Source organism: Rhynchophorus ferrugineus, unplaced genomic scaffold, assembly GCF_030347505.1.
Source record: "Rhynchophorus ferrugineus isolate W39M unplaced genomic scaffold, kcgeb_rfMv2 rfM4, whole genome shotgun sequence".
Taxonomy (NCBI): Eukaryota; Metazoa; Arthropoda; class Insecta; order Coleoptera; family Curculionidae; genus Rhynchophorus; species Rhynchophorus ferrugineus.
Genome location: NW_027472583.1, coordinates 43,958,047 through 43,981,793, shown reverse-complemented (window position 1 = coordinate 43,981,793; position 23,747 = coordinate 43,958,047). Strand labels below are relative to the sequence as shown.

The 23,747-nt window shown below is 32.3% G+C and overlaps 1 protein-coding gene across 1 annotated transcript in view; it reads left to right on the top strand.

The window, feature by feature from the left end:
* Nucleotides 1-7,980: 7,980 nt before the first annotated feature.
* Nucleotides 7,981-23,747, top strand: part of LOC143195345 (sodium channel protein 60E) — a 301,968-nt gene continuing 286,201 nt past the window's right edge. Inside the window, 1 exon segment of the mRNA XM_076402400.1 lies at nucleotides 7,981-8,394. Coding sequence (XP_076258515.1) covers nucleotides 8,026-8,394 — 369 coding nt within the window. The 5' untranslated portion in view covers nucleotides 7,981-8,025.

Here is a 23,747-nt window from a genome sequence, read left to right as displayed (position 1 = left end):
GCTGTGGAGGTTAAGACTTGTTTAGTGGCCTGGCTACTTACCTGCGCAGGCTGGGTTGGTCTTGTGGTAACTTGTTTCGGTAGTGGCTGTGGGGCCGTCCTGGTGGTCTGCTTGTTTTGCACTGGTCTGGTGGTAAATTTTGTAATCGAAGGCTGTACGTTGGCCTTGGCTTTCGATTGGGTAGATTGAATGGCCGGCTTGGCTACCGGATTGGGTTGTGATTTGGGAGCCTGTTTTCCCTTCTTGTCGGCGTTCGGCATCTGGCTTTCCTGAGGTGGAGTGATGGGCCCTCTTTTCCTTGTTCCCACCATGGTGAAACCGTCGTCTTGGTCTTCAGTTTGGTCTGACCGTTGTGCCGGTTTAGCTGGTGTCTGGGTTTCTGTGGCAGCGGGAGTCTTTCTTTCCATGGCATCTTTTTGATACTTCATGAAGTCTGCTATCGTAGTTGTGAGAGTTTTGATTTCTTCTTTGAGATCTTCGGAAGCCTTTTCGCTCTTTTCCAGCTTTTCAGTCTGTTTGTTCAGGGCGTCTGTTTGTTCTTTAGCGAACATTTTAACTTCATCTATCTGCTTTCGCAGGTCTTCATTCTGTCTTCTTAATTCTTTTATGAGCACTTCTCGGCTGGTTTCGAAAGATGGTCCATTTGAATTAGGAAAACTGGGATTATGCTCAGGAGGCGACGTCGGCTCTGACGTACATGACGCCTTGTCTGTAAATGCGCCTTTTCGGCGCTTACAGGCGCTTTTTTATGACGTAGGCACTGGTGGAAACGTGATAACGGGTCGACCGTCTTAGTTTCGGGTAATTCTCGAAAGCGCAGGTAGGTTCGGTGGACCGGACACGACCGTTCTCTTCGAGAGCTAGCACGGAACTGTCCGCTATCATTAGTGTATCACCCTTCAAGGGAATTATGTTGAATAAAAAAATAATTTTAGCAGAAAAATGTGTTTTACTATGGTAGGCCGGGGACTTTTCAATTGACATGTTAGTGTTGAACTACACCTACATTTTTAAATGATGTTGACAATAATTTCAATCGATTATGTATTGCGATAGTCTATCATTATAACTCAATTTTGTGTTACAATGTTGAGTGCGGGTGGCTATATTAAATGAATACATACTGTTACAATAGGGTTAATTAAAAAAAAAGCGACTGATAACGAGATGACAAGATGAAAATTATACAGCAAAACTTATTCTGTGTGGTCTTATTGTTCATGATAGCAGTATGCATTTATCTTTCATATATTGCATAATTTTTTTCTTAACAACGCCTTTTTAAACTAACGATGATCAAAATACATGCAGGCACCTAATGTATATGACAGAGATGGAGAGGGTAGAGAAGAGCGACAGAGACAGAGACGAGTGACGGACATTATCCGAAGCATCGGTATGTATATGTAGAAAATCAAGCCCTCCTTAGAAAGGGTACGTTTAGTGTTAGGTTATGTAGGCCGTGCGGGGCGGTTTATTATCTTTCTGGTTGAATATTTGATGGGAAATCGCCCACCACAACAGGTGAACGAGGGTCGAGGGCGTGAAATATGACACCGGCCACCGTCCCGATGTAGTTTTGGCGCATCAACAAACAAAAACCAAACGGCAATTATACTGCACTGCGACCCTTCGTGTCTACCAGGACCTGCGGGGACCCCTAACGCCGCCGCTCCATTACTTATTTAACGGTTCCGAGCGACGGACTGAGCGCAAGGCTCAGGACCCACGCCCCCCTCTCTCTTTGCGTTTCCCCAGTCGACCCAACTCTAACCGAGGGTCGATATCAAGCGCCGCGTTTGTACTAGGTTCAGTACAATTTAGGTTTTGCTGTCTTGTATTTTTCCGTCGTCAATTATGGATCGACCGTAGTATTTATACCGAACTAACTAAAAACGTATCCGGTATTAATTTTTATGGAAGTAATTATCACGAGAATTATGATATTGACATTAAATTATTGCTTTTCAATTACATCTCTACATTAGATATGATTAGCACAATCTTAATTTACATTTTTATTTTTTATCAATTACATTAATAGACAAGAAAGACTAGTACGGGATTAATACATCGGTATGTATTTCCCAAATTAAAATAAAACTAAACTACTTAAGCTAAAATTAATAATACACTTATACACTAAATAAGTTGGTGTGGTTTGGTTCGCTTCAATCTTCTGATATCCTGCGTGTTGTCCAGTAGCTGTATTGCTTGCACGTTGCTGCGATTTAGCACCATTATTTCATGTTTTAAAATGAAATCTTAGATAACTTCGTATATCCATTTGATTTTGAGGTCATTAAGCTCTTTGTTGGTAGTGATAAGGTAAATTAATCATAGGACTTGGTTTTGGGTGCGTTGAATTACTAGTTGATTTGATATTTTAGTGCAACCCAATATTTGGACGACATAAGTCTATATTGGCTTTATGATTGAGTGATAAACCAATATCTTTGATTTTGTGTCAAGTTGAGAGTATCTTCCAACTAACCAGTACAGTTCCTTGATAGGCATGACTTCACTTGTGACTTGATATGGCGTTAATTAATTTTTCTCTATTAAATTACATCTTGAAACAAATATTCTTATTACAATTTTAATTTACAAATGAATTTTTAGTACTATTTTTATATATTTGTTTTAACCATTTTAAAGTTTCCTTTTTACTAATTAGGGTTTATATGGACTGGACCTACTCTTTAACGTGGGCTCGGAACCATGAACCTCACAGAAGACATCCGGTCTTACCCAGCATGGTTAGTAGCATGACTGGGATAATTTTTCTTGTCGGATTTTGACACTCTTGCTAAAGAACAATCGGAAAAAAACACTTATGAACATGGGACTATAGCAAAAGCAGGAGGGTCCTCCTGTCACCTTTACTTTTTTATTGAGAGTATCTCCCAAATAACCAGTATAGTTGCTTGATGTTGAGTGTGATCTACTCTGCTTTTTGTCTAGCATGATGTTTCAAATTTAACCTACCAAGGTATTCTGCAACCAATTCTGTTTGAAGAATCGGTGATCCGCCAAGTGATATACTTATGTTTTTGTAATTTCGCAACTATTAAGCTATATTTTCCAGTCTCTATACCATTTGTAGTTTTTGTTGACTACCACTTGTACTTTTTCTACAGCCTTAGGCAGCGAATCTTTTACCGTAAAAACTCTGTTGTCATCAAATACTGCCAAGTACTGTTTCTTCTGTTGTTGGGACATCAGCAGTGTAGAGTAGATACAGAAGTGGTCCCAAGATACTACCCTAGAGAACGGATCCAACCGAAGGAGATTTAAGTGTTGAACAAATTGCTCATTTTTGTTTTTATTTGTATTGTTTTGGGACTTTTCCAATTATTCTACTTTATTTGCTGACTGAAATTGTTTCACATTTCAGTCTGAAATTCACTGAGGAATTTTATCATATCAACGATGGTAGGGTCGTTGGTTATAGTTTCCTGTGTTTTTATTTTAATTTGTTTATCTGTAAATTTTTTGTTATCTTTTGTATTTTTAGCCCGTGGGATTGCGAATTCTACAAGATTTTTATTCCGAATAGTAGATGGCTTTTCGGAGTTTTGAACTTTGTCAAGTCGTTTTAAGCGCTGTACTGCTGTAATTTTCGTTGGCTGTAGTTCTCTTTATTTTTGGTATACTGCGCATCCTTTATAATAGACAGGGTTCCCCTTCTAGGGATCTTTCTACATAATGCCCGTATTGCTATGCTACTACGTTACTTTCTACATTGATTTGTGTGATGTTTACCAGAACACTTCGCACATCTAGGTTTCCTACTACAGAAATGTTTACTATGCCTAATCTGTTGACAGTTTTTATATTGGAGAATACTTTTATTTTCATTTGACTTTTATTTCATTTTCAGAAAGATTTTCGGCAATTGAAGGTTCTGCTGGCTGTTTAGAAAGGAACTTCGGTTAGAAACAAATTGAACTTCAGCGGACTCATAAAATGTTATCACACTAATAAACATTTATCGACTCAGAGAAAACGCCTGACTGCCAATGGCTAAAATTTTACCAACAAAAGGAAGTTGATTATTTTGGTTCTGTATCCTAGAAAACCACCAAATTATATATTATAAAATCCACTAATTTCACTGTCAATATAAATCTATCATATGTAAGATATCAAAATTGAAATATATATAAAAAAGTCAAAACTAACTATCATTTTAATTTCTATAAACAAACACCCATAATTGACAAGGTGCAGATATTACCGAAATAAATATGAATGGAAAGAAAATAGCAAGTACTAATATATATTCTTGGATATAGCTCTAGAGCTCAGCTTCAGAGAGGGTTTGATGTGGGGAATTTAGTCACAGACTTCAGAAAATGTCATCGAAACAACATAATGAACTTTTAAATCTAAGAAATTTCGAAACATGCAAGAAGTTTAGAGCTAAAACAAGTATTCCGCAAGGCAGCATATTGGGAGAGTGTATATAAGGACTCCCTTTATTTGGCCCCACACAGGGAGTTTGACTAAGACCACCTTTTCCAGCTGAAACTACCCTTTCCTCGGGTTTGAAAATTTAGTACACGTAGTCGGATAACATCTAAAGGACATGAGGATTCGTTGGCTCTAGATAATACATCTCGCTGTTAGACAACGAAGAGTAGGTAATAGTGGAAGCCTAACAAGCTGGTCAGCTTCCGATTGAGATTATTCTCAGAATGCCTTAATTTTTGTTGAGATTCTGTAAAAAGCTGAATAATTATATCTATACTAAACTTAAAATAGTTTATGCAAAGTAAATATTAAGTAACTTTTTAAGAGTCATTTATCATCTCTTAGGAAAAACTAAAATTACACTTCGTACCGATCAAATATAATATTAGTATTTTGGATTAAAATGTCGTCAATGAATGGCATATTATTAAAATAAACGTATTTTATTTAATTTAATTTAATTTTAGTATTTTACGAGGAATTTGATGAGGGACGGACTCTGATAATGTTAATATCGAAGTACTACAACTCTTGATTGTATATTTCTATTGTGAAGTATATTTAATAATTTATTCATTGTGAATGAAATGGAAATCAAAACTGACATTAAATATTCCGAAAGCCACACGTTTAAGTAAGTCACTTCTTCACCACTACATGTAATCAAAACTCCAATTTCAACAGACCTCTTTCCTTATGTAAAAGGTGAACGTAATAATTCTTTCATATTTTTCTTTCAATTTGCTCAAGGTCAAGTGAGATAGTGTTATCGGTTTATGCTAAATGCTATATGCTATATTATGTTAAATTATATGCATTTCAAAAATGCATAAAGCATAAAGATGACCTATCTTAACACATATTAAATTAATGGATTTGTTATATACAAAACAATATATACAAAACTATAAATGTTATGGTAATTATTTTAGCGTAAAATAATGTATCAACGGAGATAGTTCAAAACATAACCACAAATTGAAAAATCAATTAAAATAACAGCGAACGTAGCACGAGATATTTTAAAACCACAATAGTTTTAAATTAATTAATATATGGTTTAATATAACTACTACATTTACAAATTTCAATTCTAATTTAAATAAAAGAATACACTACGAAAATAAAAACAGACTTTCGAGGTGACATGACAAAACATGAACTTTATTTTATATAATTATCTTCAATTTTTAAATCTTATTAATAAATATGTTTCCCTATTTATTAAAAAAATTGTATCATCTCTAATTCAAATACCACATCCCATGATTTCAAGTTTTAACTTTACTAATCTGTGGTTATATTTTCGCTTTTGTGTTTTTAATGTATTTTAATATTTCAGTGTTTATTGGTGTAGAATAGATCAAATGACCACCTCAATGTAAATTTTAGCATGTAAAATTTTGGGGGATGCTTTTTATCTCATTGTGTTTGTTAGCTTGAATCTATGTTAATAAAATTAAATATATTATAGACTATTAAATATAATTATTTATTAAATTAAATATAGACTGCATTAATTCTTTTAGTTCCCTTTTTAACTTTATATTTTACTTATAATAACTTTGTATTTGTTTCCGTTGCTTTTTATATCAATACCGTAATAGTTTATAGACATTAATCACAATCTTATCCATGGGGAAACAACCTTTCCGCTTCCATTAAACGTGAAATTCGCATCAAAAATGATCTATGCAGATTAGATCGGTTCACTCTTGATGCTGCAGACAAAAAGAAGGCGAACAGAGCATGTTAAGGGGGTCAGGGAGGCCGTCTTAATATAACAAGCGATGAAATGGAATTTATTTCTGGCGGATCAAAGATTGAACAGTCAACCTCACTTCTTCGTGCGTGTCTCCAGATGCCTCGTGGGGAAGACGCACAATGTCATATCTCTCTGAATTTTCTTGGAAATTTCGCGGCCGCTAACCAAGAACCAGTCGAGCTTCTCGCAGAAACCTACGAGGCCCATATTAAATGCCTCCGTACCACAGAAAACAGCAAACCTAAAGACAACGACACTATCATCAACGAATCTAACTCCATCAAGAGCCCAGTCACCCCAACTTTTCTTCTTAACCATCTAGTGTCTCCAAAGTATCTGCATATTGATACTCTTTTGCGAATTCATAATCGATTACTCTCAAATTTAGATATAGATAGTAATGATACTTTTACCAAAACAGGAACCCCCAACCTTAAAAATCTTCAAGAGAGTCAAATTTAAATGTTTCTTGTTCAATTTTAATATTGTGGATTGGCTATATATTCGACGAGCTCTGATTGTGATGAGATATACTCACATAAAAGAACGTCGAATCATATTTATATGTACTTCTACTTTTCTACTTTTGCAAGGTCCGTATAGAATGGAATCCATTTTGAAAAATTAAAATAATAGTTGAAGAGATATGCACCTGGTTGGAATGTCGTCATATGTCTTCACATTAAAAGTGTTGTAGTTAAGTAGTGTTGTTCACAAATCGATGGTCGATACTGCCTACCGTTTATAATTAAGATATAAACAGTACAAGAATAAATAAACTATAATCTATTCTTAACCTTACAAAACAGAGCTCATACCAATACCAGGGTCAAACCCAAAATGGCTGTTATAATATGTTAGATTCAACGACTCGATTGCTTGTAAATGGCAACGTCGCATAATAAGACGGAAACTACCGAATACGGTTGGGATTCTCCAGAAGTAACCACTGCTTATTGGTATTTGATTTTCATTAACTTTTATTTTCCAACTTTGGCCCCAATTATTTATATTGTTACTTGCCTATTGTAATTTTCGTATGGCTTCTTCGCTATTGTCTCGGACAGTGTCATCAGCAAATGTAGCCATCGTGATATTTTCCATTTGTGGAACATACCACAAGTGTAGAGTAGGTAAAGAATTGGCTCCAATACACTTCCATGTGGTACACCAAATTTAGCTTCTTTTATTGTAGGGTAGACTTTCTCTTCTCTGACATTAAACATTCTGGCTGTAATGTAAGGTTTCTATAGCTCAGTGTGTGTTTTGGTAATATTTTCTTTAGCTTATGAACAAGGACGCCATGCCATACCTTATCAAAGGCTTGTACTATACATAAGAGTATAGCTGAACATATTGTTTTACCTTCATAGGTTTTTTCAATTATATCTGTTATTTTATGCACCAACTCAATTGTCTGATGTGTAGGTATTAGGATTTTTCTGTCTATAATATTTCTGGACATGTTCGTTTAATTTCCGCAAATATATCGATCAACCTAGCGGTAATGGCAACTTATAAAAAATCACATGTCCAGAAAATCCGGTTTAACAAAACCGAAGAAAAAAATTGGAAAATTCCCTTTTACAGGTCGTGCGCTCATTAGACCGTATCTGCGCGTAGTACATTTTCGACGCCGCAGTACATCGGACAACCACCACAGGATTACGGCGCCGTGAGTCGTCATCGCTCCAAGTCCCCCCCAGTCAGGCGTCGATTCCGGCCATGAGAGCGTCATCATCGTCGGGCGCTACACGCCACCCAGCCGCTGCCCCAACAGCCTGATGGCGAGTGTGCCGACCGCCGCCATCGGGGGTGGCATGCCCTCGCGCCGTCCCCTCTCTTATCCTTGCGGGCCGGATAGTGTCGCGACCCATGTCGTCGATGAGACGGACGATCCTTCGGCGACGCGCCGACGGTCCAGCGATCCTCCGCGACCGATACGCGCCAAGCCCCAGGTGCGGCCCTTCACCAGGGAGTCGCTGGAACGGCTGGAGAGGAAAACGATGCAACTGGTGCGCGAGTACGGATTCCAGCCGAGGAGGAAGCTGAGCGTCGAGGACGGGTCCAGGTTACCGGCCAAATATGAGCCGTTCCCCAGGAAATTGTACGGCAGGCCCTTGGAGGAGATTGATAATTTCATCTACGACGAGGTAACTGTTGAACGGTCGAACGAAAGGAAATATTAATTCGCCGTATATTACGTGCCCTCCATTGTTAAAATTAATCAAGGAAATCTCGCAATCCAAATATTACAATTACGTCAATAAACATATTACGTCCTAAAACGATACTAGATTTAATATGTGCCTGTTTTATCACGACATATTTTAACATGACGAATATCTCGATTAAATTTCACTCACCACAGTTATGAAAAATCAATGTTAAGATTTGTGAGGTTATATTTTCAAATATCTACCACCAGTCGTCTTTGTTATAAATATAAGACAGATCTTGAATCAATATTTTTATATATTAAAATTATAAATCTTTATATTAACAATGCCATTAAAAATAATACACAGTGTTACAACATATTGTATAATAATGAAAATGAATAGCTTTTCATTTGTTTTGCACCCACTCTATTTGTTTACTAACATTAGTTTTTGGTCTACTTCGAAATACTTCATACCATATGCCTATTACCAACCAAAATATATTTACTCATATATCAATTGAGTTTTTCCTTAAATAGGCAAGAACAATAAGAGTAATAATAATAATAATAATAAAATGTCATTGGTTCATCAAAACGACATAAATACTCCAACCATATTGAAGGTTATATGTCTACTACGACATCTGTTGTCAGCGTCATAAATATTACAAAAGTTTAAATCAATACATTTATAATACTAACAAACTGTGACATATTAAGCTTTGTTCTTTCCACGTCATTAATATTAATTAAATTTTAAGGAAAGCAAGCAATATATTTAGTTGGCCTTTAATTAGTTATTATAAATATACATTAATGCTCTAACCATAAAAATTCTCTTAAGACGTAATAACATTTTTTGTATTATGTAAGGTTGTATTTCCATTACGATGTATTTACACAAATTAGAGACAAAATGGCCCTTAAATTAAAAAAATATATATAATCATAGTTATATAGACAGGACAATGATACAAACAATACCCTATAAAACAAATGCTATTCAGTTAGTACGTTTTTTTCTTTGTTTTTTTTAGTATAAATTACAGCATTTACATATTGGCAGAAAAAATATTAAGAATACATTATATTTCGTATAACTTCGTTCATGATTTCTTAGTTTCCTCGATATCATTAACAATACATCCAGAAAATAATTTAGTAAGATTACATTGGCCCAGCTCTCTAGACTTTCTGTTATTTTATTTGCCTTGTTAATATCATAAGCCATACGGACTTTCAGAGCATCCTACGATATTGTTTTGTAGACGAACTCTTAGGAGTCTGTAAAGCTTCCATAATCGTTCAAAGCTGATTCAAACAGGTGATTAGTTAAACTTCAAATTTATATAACCTACATATTTAATATTCATTATCAGACAAAATAGGATATTTTAGTTTGAATATTTTAATCATTGGGTTTTTGGTGATAAAGTGTTAATATATAGTTTAAAATAATAATTAATATAAAGTATAAAAAATAATTTCAATTAGCATTGTATATGTACATTTGTACCGCTACATAGCGGTTGTTTTTATAGTGTTGCTGCAGAAACAGCAAGGAAATCGACAAAGGAATCAACTTCATTCAAAACTGTTAAAATATAAGCCAATTCAGAGTCTCCTGCAAGGCCTTATACATGAACTGGCCAAAATCATGCTACATGTGATAATAATTATTTTAATACAAGTTTATGATGCTGATGATTTAATTTCTTTAAATAATCTGCTTTTTGAATATGGAATGATAACAAATATCTCTGAAATGATTGGTCTCATTGAGTAATAAGTCACGAACATGAGAACAAGGGTTTGAAAATTATGAAGATTTGACTTGGCAATGGCTAATTTTATTTTGTTGAGAAAATTTGGTACAATTTATTTTTAAATTAATTTAATTTTCCTATTTTTCGGCAAGATGTAGATATAATAATGTCATTTAATAATAATAATGTTGAATAATGTTGTTTTACTGTTATAACAGTTTTTCAGCAATTAGAAAGAAATGTGTGTTAACTAGGTCATGGTGTATCGATCTGGACAAGTTCTCATTAAGAAGATTCTAGTTCTAGTTACTAGGTTGGATTCGGTAATACTTTGTAGTAGTATCTTTCTCATCTTACAAAATGTAATCGAATGTTTTGTGCAAGAGGACATAGCCATTAGAAAGTCATAGTTTTTCAAGTTATTTATACATTATATTTCAATAATGCCTCTAATGTACTATGACTTTTTTTGTTATAAATCTCTGTTTTACAAATTATAAGTTTGATCTATTAAATCTAAATTTCGAAACATAATTGAGTAAATTTACTAAAAGCTCCTAAAGCCCTAAAGTTTGTGTGAACGTTTGTTAGCGTGAACACTAAAAGAAACACCGTAAGGGACCTTCAATGTTACAACAGAGTCAATGATATCGATTGTGATGCTTGATGTACTGATTGACCGACATTCCTATATCTTTATTATTCTTTACGTACACTCATTCATTAGAAAAAAAGTAAATTAACCTTTTTTCTGTGATCCTTTTCCCTCATAGGGAGAAGTTTCTTGCCTATTGCAAGCCAACGTGCAAGCTTTCGGAGCCAACTTGTTTCCAACAAAGACCCGATGCTTATGATATTATCACTATTTAGAAAAAACTGTTCAGATGAATTGGGACCTGCTGTACAAAAACAAATTATGAGAAGGAAGAAAACATTATGAACAATTGAAACATTTTCCCACCTGAAAATAATCTTGTTTAAGCTCATGCACGATTATCTTTTGAATGGCGATCCAGAACCTGATTGCAGAGAATATAGAGAATATCAGTCTATCAAACATATTTTCCTAGAATATAACTTCTACAATCAAACAAGAAGTCAATTTAAACTCTGATGTTTATAGTAATAATAAATTAATTTTGCACAATATTTCCATGCATAACATATGTATGCAGTACCTAAACATTCCTAAGAGTATGATGGTTCAAACCAGAGTACCAAATACATAAATAACATTATTAGAAAAATGTTAAAACCATTAATTATTAATAGTGTGGCTTATTGTTAAGACTTATAAAAACCAGGCTACAGTTGGTACTGATAAGAATTCGTTCCTTAGTTTAATACAAACTAGACTGTTAATAAATATGAAGAAGTTGAAATTTTCATTTTGGACAGAAAACAGTAATACCTAAAAAATAAATGATTTTCGTAATCAGAGACAGCACTTAAAATTATTTACTTTTATACTACTTTATTTACTTTTTTCATTAAGATTAAAGTTAAAACAGAATAATTATTATAAAAAACGAAATCAATAATTTATCAACTTGAAGTTCAATTTCGATCAAAGTTGGGAATGCTGGGAAGCTGTAATGTATCCAGTGAGTGACAAACTTAACAGAGTCCTGACTCTTGTTTGACCTTGGAATGTCCATCTACCATTCTGCGGTTTTCCTTTCTTGATGCTATTACATTAAATATCTTTAACGGAAGCCACAATATCATATCCATAATGCTGCAATAATCCAACCTGTAATAATCGTAACTATAAGTTTAATTCTTAAGAAATTCAATTTAACCCCACCATTTGTATGTCTCCAAAATTTTGTTTTCTTTTCTGTCGACTATATAAAAAAGTATATTTGAAGAAATTACATTTTGATACAAATATATACAAATTGTGGTTTTAAAAAATTATAGATAATAGATAACACAAAGTTTTTTATTTACGAATATCTGCTGTGTAAGTAACATCGGTTTAAATTTACCCAAGTCTCATCATTCCGCAACCATATTACTCGCCTGATTTAGCTCTGTCGGAATTCTGGCTATTTTGATTTTATTTGTTATTTCCGGCTAAATCGTCAAATCTCTATATCTATATGTTAGTCGAATTCAACAAACAGTTTTTTTGGATATCTGTATTGAAAAATTTTATACTTTTTAAATGGCATTTTATATATTTTATATTTTCGATTAAGTTTGTACATTACAATTCAAGATTTATTTAAGACAACTTTTATTATATTATATTTTCAGCTTTGGAAAAATTGTAGCTTTACTCTTGCCGGCGTTGTATCCCAGGGGGGTTTCCTTTGAAGGGGGTGAAATTAATTTGTAAAATAAATAAATCGTTTTGCGTCTTATTCAGAAGCTTTATTTAAATCACGTTTGATGTCTTTAATTTTGGATTATTTTCGGTCTTCGAGTATTCTAAAATATTGATCCAATAATTTTATCTGGTAAAGATTATGTACATATTTTATATTTCAAATTATTTTACATTCTTATATTTTTATATTGCTATGATATAGTCTAAGGAAACTTTTGCAAACAATCGATACAGACCATAAAAAACTCGAGAGGTTCACGGGTTTCTAATAAACATACATCAATCTGTTTGAATGTTTAAAATTTCCAAGTTTCTTGATATTTTCATTCAGTGCCCTGATATATTCGAAGGGTGTGATTTTTCTGGTCTTTTCTAGTGAACATGTAATAATACATTATTTTTTACACTATATATTTTGCCATCATAACAATAACTATTGTTGTTTCAAAAGTATCTGAAAATATTATTCTTTTACAAAAGAGAGAATTGGGTTAGAAGTTAATTTAAAAATAAACGGCATTTTTAGTGGATTAGCTAGAAGTGAGTATTTTGCCAATTTGCATAATATAATATTGTTATTTATGTTACATATATATTCTAACATATATTAGAATACTAATTTAGTTCATTCATTTATCAAGTACAAAATGACACACTGATTTGAATCATATAAGTGGTTAATAGAAAGCAAGTGAATAATTGCTGTTTTAGCGAATAACAACGGTGATACATGCAAGCAGTGCAATAAATACTGGGGGATATAAAATATACAAATATATATTTAAAATAAACTTTTTACGACACACCATAATAAAATTTCTATTTTATTATATATTATTATAAATAAAGCCCAGTCGGTTTTTACTTGCAATTAATTAAATATGGTTGTGTGGAAAGTATATAACCAGAAACTGAAATGAAATAAAATGTTGGGGAATATTGATTATTTTTTAGTAATGAACTTTGAGGTCGTTTAGTGGAAAATGCACTTCTTTATTTCTGATGAAGTTTCATGAATATACTGTTCGTCAACAGTTGTGACCTGAGAACACAAAATTATTCCCACACACTGTCCAATATATGCTGACTTGACCTTTTCTAATCAGATTATTTTGTTTAAGTTAGTGTCTGTCATGGTTACATAATTAACCAATAAAGAGACTTTTTAGGATTTGTTAAATAATTAAAAATTGGCGGCGATTATGCGTTAGATAGGGTCAGTCTTATACAGATGTTGTGTTCAAAGTAATATTTTGGAGTAATTAAAACCTTAAATTTATTGAATTGAATATTACGGTCATTATCCTTCCAGTGTACAGCTAAAGATGGCCAGTTTGATGCCAGATGTACACTTTCCCATACTCACAAGGGATCTGTATGCATCAGTTTTCTATAGCAGATCCCTTCGGTCTAGATGATTTGTTTCTCTTTAGTTGTGTTGATGTTGTGTTTCTTTAGTCCCCGTAGTCTGCTGTTCCTTGAATTTTCGTCAGGGAGGATTACCAGAAATACTCTTTGGGTCTTAACTTCTTCAGTCTTCTTTTTTCTAGTAGGTGCTCAGTAGATCCTTGCTAATTTTGAGCATCTTTGTTTTTAAAATTTATAAAGCTCTATCCATCTTCAGGAAAACAGCTAAGAGAAGAAAAGTTAATTTTACAAGGAATCTGGTTTGAAGCAATGAAGGAGATATAGATTAAGAAATTCATAATTGAAATTCATTCAGTAATTTTTTCGATGAGTGATGCTGTGATGTAGTTTGAATTTTTCTAGATTTCTTGTATGCCTGATTTCTGCCTTTAATTATTCTTTCTCGACATTCTTTTTCTAAATTCCATCTCCATGGATATTGAAAATTCAGGTGAACCAGCAATTAGTTGAGTTTAAACATTCCGTGATGCCGATGATTCAAAAATATGATAGTTTATCGTTAACAGTGAGTAATTAAGACATATTGTAGAAAAATTTCCAATTGATTTATTAAAATATTCTGCAACACTTCAAATGAGGTGAAGTGAATTATATGTGATATTTGTCAATATATGAACATGTTAGAATATAGCTATGTAAATATTATATGGTCGCTAATAAAGCTGCAGAGTTCCAATTAAAGTGGAATTCTGCAGGTGTTGCTTAGTGTCATTTGATCTTAATATCTGGTAGTAAATGTAGATCACTATAATTTAAATTTATATGAAGATTATACATTAGATCCTTATTATCTCGCTTTAGATTATATTTTTTCACTACAGCGATTCATATACTAGGTTATGTATTACGATTCATATATGGTTTACATTAGGTAATTGTTAAATTGTTGAACTAAAGAATTGTTGTTTTTATTTAATTTGTAGTTATTCCTTCATTTTCCTGTATTCAGTTTAAATAGTTGAATAATGATAATACTAATACATAAAATACGAAAAATTGGCCTATTCTAATTATATTTAAAAATATATTCCATACTTCTATATCTATATCTATATATATATATATATATATATATATATATATATATATATATATATATATATATATATATATATATATATCTGCACAGTTTTTATGTGCAGTAGTGACCATTAAAAGAGGATATCTGAATATTTTCGTAACTCAAATATGCAATTACTCACAAACTGTTAAGAAAAAACTATTGTAATAGATTATTAGTAAGCTGTGACACACATAGTTTCAACTGTTTCTTCAAACTTTATAAATTGTTATTTATTTTCATAGGGTTAGTCATTTGTTGATTATTTTTGAAGTCCGTATGGTTTTGATAACGGCTCAGATATGGTACTAGTGCTACATTTTTTTTATGTGAATCTGAGAGGCAGATTCAATAAAATAGTATCAGAGTGAATGTAAGCACCTGCTTGATGCACATGTTGATTATATTGCGTGTCTACATCAGCTTAAAATCGCTAAACCAGTCCATCTTGTCTCATTCCTGCTCTTTTCCAACGCCCACAATTATTTTATTTCTATATAGAGCAGATTCGAGAACATTCTTCACTTTGAAATTCTTAATATCTCATCATTTCGTTTACATAATTCACATTATTATTTCATTGATTATAATATATTTCTTTGGAATCAACATATATTGTAATACATTTACAGTTCTTATCTTTTATTCTACGCATTGACAGTACTTTGGTGTTGATATATTTTGAATTGTCCTCTTTTCTTCATACACGGTTTCCTATCTACAAATTATTCTTAGATCCTATTGCTGGTCATTGTTATCTTAGACTGGATAGTTGTTAGATTAGACATAAAATTATATTTGCACTATACTGCTATTAAAATCTACCCTCAATTACTCAACTTTGATTAGTATTAATTTGTATTAAAGTTGAGAACTATAAACTGAAAGCGACTATCGATTGTTTAGTAATTAACTACTTTTTAACTGACTTCGGCTATATATATATATATATATATATATATATATATATATATATATATATATATATATATATATATATATATATATGTGTATAATATTATGGTTGAGCTGATGTGATGGAAAATCGAAAGTCGTTCGGTGCAAAAGCCATTCAGTTTGCTTTTTAAGCATAAATTATATCATATATGACGCCGTAGAAATATTGTAAACAATTTCTTATATGGTGCAATGGTTACCAAACAGTTATTTTAAGTTGGATTTATTTTGTTGGTAATTTAATTTTTTGTATATGTCACAAAATTATATTATTATTTTTGTTTTGTTTGGGCTCGGCACCGACTTCAAAGTGTTAGTTGGTAATAGTTAAAATGATACTGTAAATGGATTAGGACCGGACTTCAAAGTAGTCGGTTGTTAGCTAAATTGTGTATATATAGTAGAATATAAAATACGTGTAGTAGATAGGTTAAATAATGTTTTTAATTATTTTTATTTAGTTACTACAACTATTATTATGTACATATTTTATTTTAAAATGTTATTTTTTCTGTTAAAAATCAAAGTTTGAGTATTTTTAAATTTTTAGTGAGTTTCTTATTTATTTTTTGAAGTCCGTTAAATTTTTCCTCAAACATATTTTATTATTATCGACTGTTCCATCCGATTACTTTCAGTTGTGACTAGTGTTCATTCGACTAGTTTTTAACTTTCCGACTTTGCGGTCCCAGCCTTACCCGTGAAAGTAATATGCCGAATTTATGTTTATATGTATGTATATGATTTTATGTTTTGTTTGTAATATAATTGTAAATAACAATATAAATTAATATAACAGAATTTAGGAACTCTATTGTTCAATATTATTTATTAATGTAATGGGGTAATATAACAACATTTTGATTGCTAAATAATAAAATACTTTTAACTGTATTTATGTAATCTTGGCGACTATTAGGTATTTTAGTGATTGTTTCGATTTTCTAAGTCATTCGATGTTGGTTCAAGTCTCTTGAATGTAAAAAATTCTTTTATTGAAGTTTCAACGAATAATTATTTTAAAACAATTTTGATTAACGATAAATACATTTATTATTTTATTGAAAAAGAGTGCGGTAGTTTTAATAGTTGATAAAGATTGAATGAGAAAATACGATACAAATATTTAGGCTTCATCATTCCATTCCTCTTTACAATTAAATCAAATATATAAAATATAAAAATCATTTTACATCATTCAAAATGTAACCGTTTTTGTGAACATAATTGAATTCAGCCTTTTCTGCCCCAATAAAAGTTTGAGAAGGCACACGTACGTCTGCGTTTCACTTTTGGCACGGTTAAGAAAGTCATTCGTAGATGTTGGACTTATTTGGGATCATTATCACACTCATTCTCCTTTTTAACATTGCCAATTTAAAATTATTTAAAATGAACTTATCTATAGAGCACAGAGATTCAAGCAATTATATCTACCCTTTTCTCTTTCAAAATTTATACGGGAAGGAATTCGTACATCTCCATCTGTTACCACGTACGGAAAACAGTCGAACATTTTCATTTTTTTTCGACCTAAAACCAGTCGGTGGAATGCATAACGCACACCTGATCACGGAGACTTGCCTTAGAGTGACAAGTTGGACCGGGTTATGTGGAACTGCCTCTGGTCTTACCAATACACTAAATCAAAACTGCCTCACAGTTGAACCCTGTGGGTCGCCAGTGCTACTGCATTAAATTTGGGGTTATGGCACCGCTAACCGGGTAGCTGTTATTGGGCATGAGGACCTAACGAAAAAGCAGATAGTGAAACTAACTACAGATTCGCGAACTTGAGTTAACACATGACTGGGTGCTATCGTATGGGGGCAAAAGTTGACCGCAGCGACGAATGAGGTCGTTTCAGCCTGGAAAAGGGAGGTTAGCGGTGACGCAGTGCATACTCCCAGCATATCCACCAGCTCGCGAACAAGCGCCTTTCCAGAAGAATTTGAGCTAAGTTATTGTTTGTGGAAAGATTGCGATATGAAGTGCTTGATTTCTGGAGTGTTAGTTTCCCTGTTAATTGAATTATTTTTGACTAACCATGGATCGTTGAAGATTGTCTTGAGGAGATTATTTTGGAAAATTTGAAGACGTTCCTGGTTGGGTGTAACAGACTTGAAGCAGACATCAGATCCACAGAGGAGTGCGAATCAAATTAATATCTTGTAAAATAAGCATTTGATGGAGATGGGAAGTCTGGTAGAAGGGCAGATCTGAAAAGATAGCAAGTGTGTTATCCCTGAACCTTAACGTGGAAGTACGTGACGTTATCCATGGAATTGTTGCGGTGTCGATCTTCAGTTGCCAGATGCGCAGTGCGCAACGCTTCTTATGGAAAATGATGGCCTGAGTGTTCAGGGAGTTGATTTGCCTCCAGAATTTGAACCACTTTAACGCATGATCTAGCTGCTTCTGTAAACGCTCTTGAATGGTTATCTCGAACCTGGAAGCCGTAACGAAAACAGTGTCGTCAGCGTAAAACGCGATGTCAAGGTACTCTTTTCTCGGCAGATCTGAAATAAAGAGGTTAAATAAGGCTGGATCAGCGGTGAACCTTAACCTAGGTATGCCAGCTTCGATTTGTTTCCGATTGGAAAGTATTTTCTCGATTTTGACCTGGATGAACTATCCGATAGGTAGGACTTGAGCATGCATTTTTAGTCGACTATTTTTTGATTATTAACTGGTTGGACTATTTTGCGAATACTGACTGTTTCAACTGTCTTTAGTCTGTAATTTCCAACGCTAGTTTATATGTACGCGTGTTCTAATATTCTAGCAAATACCTGTGATGTGTGTCATGGTAATGTGACGAGTAATGTATTCACATTACAAGGGTCTCGTTTGTATAAAGCAATAACATAATAAATAAAAGGTATTAAAATAATAAAAGGGAATAAAAGGTATGTTACCAGCATTGCCTGCTTTGCAGTTCGACTAAGTTAACATTACTTCCCGTAAATTAAAATAGTTTTAAAGGAGAATAAAGGTTTTTGTTTCTAAACTCTACATATTTCATAACTGGTGTGTGTATGCACTGAATATTTAAATATTTTTACGTAATTTTTCTATTATGTTAAAACTTTCTCCATTTTTAACAAGTTCCTTACCGAGAAATAAATTTTAATTTGAAATAAAACTTTATAATTTTATGTATTTTCACTTTAAACTAACGATATAAATTCCTGTTAAACGTAAATACTCGACAAACTACCGCTTAAATTAACAAAAGTTCCTATCTGAAAAGTTTGCAGGTTTTATTCGGAATAATACGCTTCCATCATTTATTCTAATGGAGAATGACTTTTCCACGCGGACCCCCACTGGCCACTGTAGAGGATAAACGGAAAAGTTAATTAACGATTTCAATTCACTTAGAATTACAAAGTACGCTTTTAATAGGGCGATAGAGTTTTTTAATATTATTTTGTAGTCAATATAATGTTTGTGTATTACATAGATTTAAAAGAGCAGTTGTTTTGTACCATCTTCATAACAGTCTTTAAACACACCAGAAAATTTTCGGGCATCTTTCTGAATATTGAAATACTGTTCGGCCTGATTCTTTCAGGAATATCTAAATTCTAAATTCTATTCACATCTTTTCTCGACGTAATCGAATAATAGTTATCAATTACGTATTTAAATTACTTATTTATATTTTACAGATTTTGTTTAATTCGTGTGAGTACATCTCCATTAAGCTTCAATAATCAACAAAATTTGATCAATATTCAACATATATTCACGTTTAAAGAATTACACCACTGAATATTATAACAAATTATCATAAGTAAAATAATTTTCAGAACTGTGACATCTTCAGATCATCAAATATAAGTTACATGAACGTTCTTTTCTTTTATATTATAGAGATACATATTGAAGTAAGACATATTTGTAAATTAAAACAGGAAATATATGAGTAAAATAATTTTGAAAATAATGTTTGATTTTTCTTTATTATGTAGGAATGTATTTACGATCATTAAAATAACTATTAATTTTTAAAAACTTAGGTCTATAAAATAAATAATTAAAACAGTTAATACAAATTTCAAACATTAAAAAAAATCTCTTAGAACTTCAACAATCTGCCCGTAACATACAATATATACTGACATGTAGAAGATTACTACAGTAAGTGACCTACTGTACAAACTTAAAATCTAAATCTTAGTCTAAATGCTATTCTAACTTATTATAAAGTCTATCCTAGTTTATTCTAAATAGTATTCTAACTTATTCTACCGATTATTGTACCTCACTTTTTGTGTCTTTTAATCAGTTCATATGGTAATTTTCGTTTCGTTCGAGACTATTCATTGCCACCGGGCAGATTTAACTATTTGGCGAGTGCATTGGGATATATTGACAGTCTTTCTGAGTACTAACACTTTGAATCATACTCGTTATGGTATTCTAAGGGGATATCGCGCTAAATTAATATGTTTGAGACGTAATATGGGACATGGATGATGACCCGTAACATTTTATTCTAAAATCTCTGAAAGACAGTTATATTAAGTTTGCTAGTAGTACCCCACAGTTCAATACGATAAGCCCAAATGGGCCTAATTATTGACTTATACAGCAAAACCTTGTTATTAAAGGATAAACTCTTCAAGAAAGCAGTTCCCTCCTTCAAACCTTTTGCAACACGTGGTTGAGGATTTTTGTGATGTGATTGAAGTGTTGAAGAAGTGCTAAAACCGATCGATGTCGTTCTCAAACTAACATTGTATTCTTGACATTCGGCATGGCATCATCATCAAGTAGCAATGGTATCATAAAAAATACATTTAAAAAAATTAAATTTAGATTTACGCCGTATCAGACAATAGATTTGGTTTAGTTTAATCCCAAGTTTTTAGCGTTTTGTCACTATATGTTTTCTCTATGTTAAACGTCGATTAAAAAACATGCCTAGTTATTTATCATTGTCTGCTTGCGAGAGTTCATAATTATTTAATTTTACCGAGGGTCAAGTTCTTCTATAAAGAATGTATGTCACATGGGTATACTTTGTCTCATTTTCTTTGAGAGGCCATGCTTTCAACCACAATTTGACCTTGTTTAGATGAAGTTGGAGGTTTCTTGTGGCTGATATTGGATACTCGTGTGATGATAAAAACTCTGTATCGCCAGCATATGTTGCAACAGTAGTGTTTCTTGGGGTCGGTAGGTCAGTTGTATACAATAGATATGACAATGGACAAAGAACACTGCCAGGCGGAACATTTGAGTATATTCGGAGATAGGTTAGTGTATTCGCCATCCAGTTTAAATTTCACAATAAATGATCGTGAGGTACGATTTTAGTAGTTGAAAGTGCATATGAGGCAAATGCTCTTTGAATTTAACCTGCAGTCGAGTGTGCCACACCTTGTCGAAGGCTTGAGATATATCGAGAAATGCAACAGAGCACTAATTTTTATCATTTAAGTTTTTTTTTAATTTGGTTGATTAATCTGTGTATTTGTTCTGTTGTTCCGTGTTTATTATGGAAGCCAAATTGATGGTCTGGAGTAATATTTCTCTATTCTGTGATTATCTTGAGTCTCTTAATGTATAGATTTCAAAAAATAAATGTGATATATTTAGATATCTTATTGCATTAATCATTAAATACCTTATTACAATTTTATTATTTATAATTCATAATTTATTCTCTTTGTCCTATATGTTCTATCCAAGTAAATTATGTAGTTATTATGTAATTATATTCATTTATGTGTTTATATAATGTTTATCCTTTATCCATATTTCTGGTACACTTCTCAGGTCTGGTTTCTTTCACAGCTCTATATACCTTCCGATATAGTAGATTTAATTTATCTAACGTGTTCCCTCTACAAAAAAATGTAAAATATAATTTCATGTGACCATATTATTAATCGTTCTAATACATGTTCTTATCTAATATAATTAATCGTTTTATGTCCAAATTTCCCATGACTCTTTAATATTTCCAACAATACGGAAAAAACTGAAAATAATATAAAATAATAAATTAATATTTAATAATGTTCTAACTTATTCATTTGCCGTTTTAATATCGTTTGAAATGTAAAATTTTGGGATTTGTCTTCAGATTCAAAATTGCCTGTCTGCATTTTACGATACAACGTTGCCGGATTTTGTTTTAAAAAATTATGCGTCCGTAGTTGATTTACGTACAACAGAAACGGCGAATAATTTATAAAGTAAGAATTGCGCGTCGGTCAGGGCCTAAACTATTTGTTTATATATATTGTCATCGAAATGACGGCTATTCCTGGTTGCTTGACTGAGGCGTATTTCGTTTTATTGGAATATAATTATTTGTAGCGTATATATATATATATATATATATATATATATATATATATATATATATATATATATATATATATATATTTATTGTAATAATTGATTTTAATTAACACAAGGCTTCACCATGATATTAAAATAAAATTAATTCATGAGCTTATTCAATACCGTAAACATGAAATAAGATTATTAAAACTACGTGGAAGCAATACAGTTATTGGACAACGTGCAGGAATTTGAAGTGAACCAAACCACATAAAATATGACCGAGAAAATTGACTATAGTTTTCTTCTTCACTACAAAACCTATAATTTATTCATATATTATTTTTTACATTAATCCTGCACTATCATATGTCATATCGATACCTTAACCATAGGGTAATTTGCTTACTAATTCCTTGTTTTTTTCTGAAATTGAGTGATTTCATTAATAGAAGCTTTGTTATATCAAACTTGAGGTACCGTGTTTTGATTGTTTACAGGTCAGCGACTTGTTACACTACAATGACGAGGCCTCGCCAAATTGCTCGTATGTTTTTCCGGATGGTCCAATCAATGATTCATTTTAGCATTTCTGCATTTCTAAATCATCCTGTTTGTAATCCGAATAATTTGCAACCAAAAGCGCTAAGTTTGGCGAATACACTGGGTGCGGTAGAACTTTCCATTGTAGCTAATTTATAATCAAATATATGTTGCTATAAGATAGTAAAGGAAGTGCTAATACTTCCTTACGTACTGGGAACTCATTTAGAGATTAGTAAAGATAGTAATATGAAAAGTTCAGCAACACTTCATCTATAAAAGAAAAATTAAATTGTTACTAAAATATATCAATACTAAGGTAAACGTCTATTTTTTATCAATTACCGCAACTTTTTCTACTGTTCTTGATGAACAAACCCCATTAATAAATTGACTACTGAACTGACTATCTGGCTTTTGACTGAGGTGTCGTACATTTACTAGCCTAAAATGACTGGATAGTTAATTATAACAAAATGTGTACAAAAATTATAAATACCTTCAGTATAGTATTTCTAGTACAATTGTAAATTATGTCTGTCATGTCTCTTGCAATTTGAACAAAAAAGTAATTTTCTTCTTTGCTTGTTGTTATCGTTTTGAAATCTGCAACTATTTCGGGGTGAAATTTTGGCATATATAGACTTCTATTTGAAAATGTTTTGTTTTGATAAATTTGGTAGTTAGTATACTTACTATAAACAAAATTGCATTCCATACTTATCTTTGGTCTTCTATATTTTAAAATCAATGTATGCTACAACACTAAGGATAACACAACAATATAATAATTATTGTTCTAGAGATTTTAAATGCATTACAAAATCTAAATAATCCAAATTTTTTGTTGTGTTCCCTAGATCAACGGCAAATTTTAAAATGGTCAATTATGCATAATGTAATTAGAGAAAGGGTGAGCAGTATAGCCGATTGTGTGCCTGCAAATATCA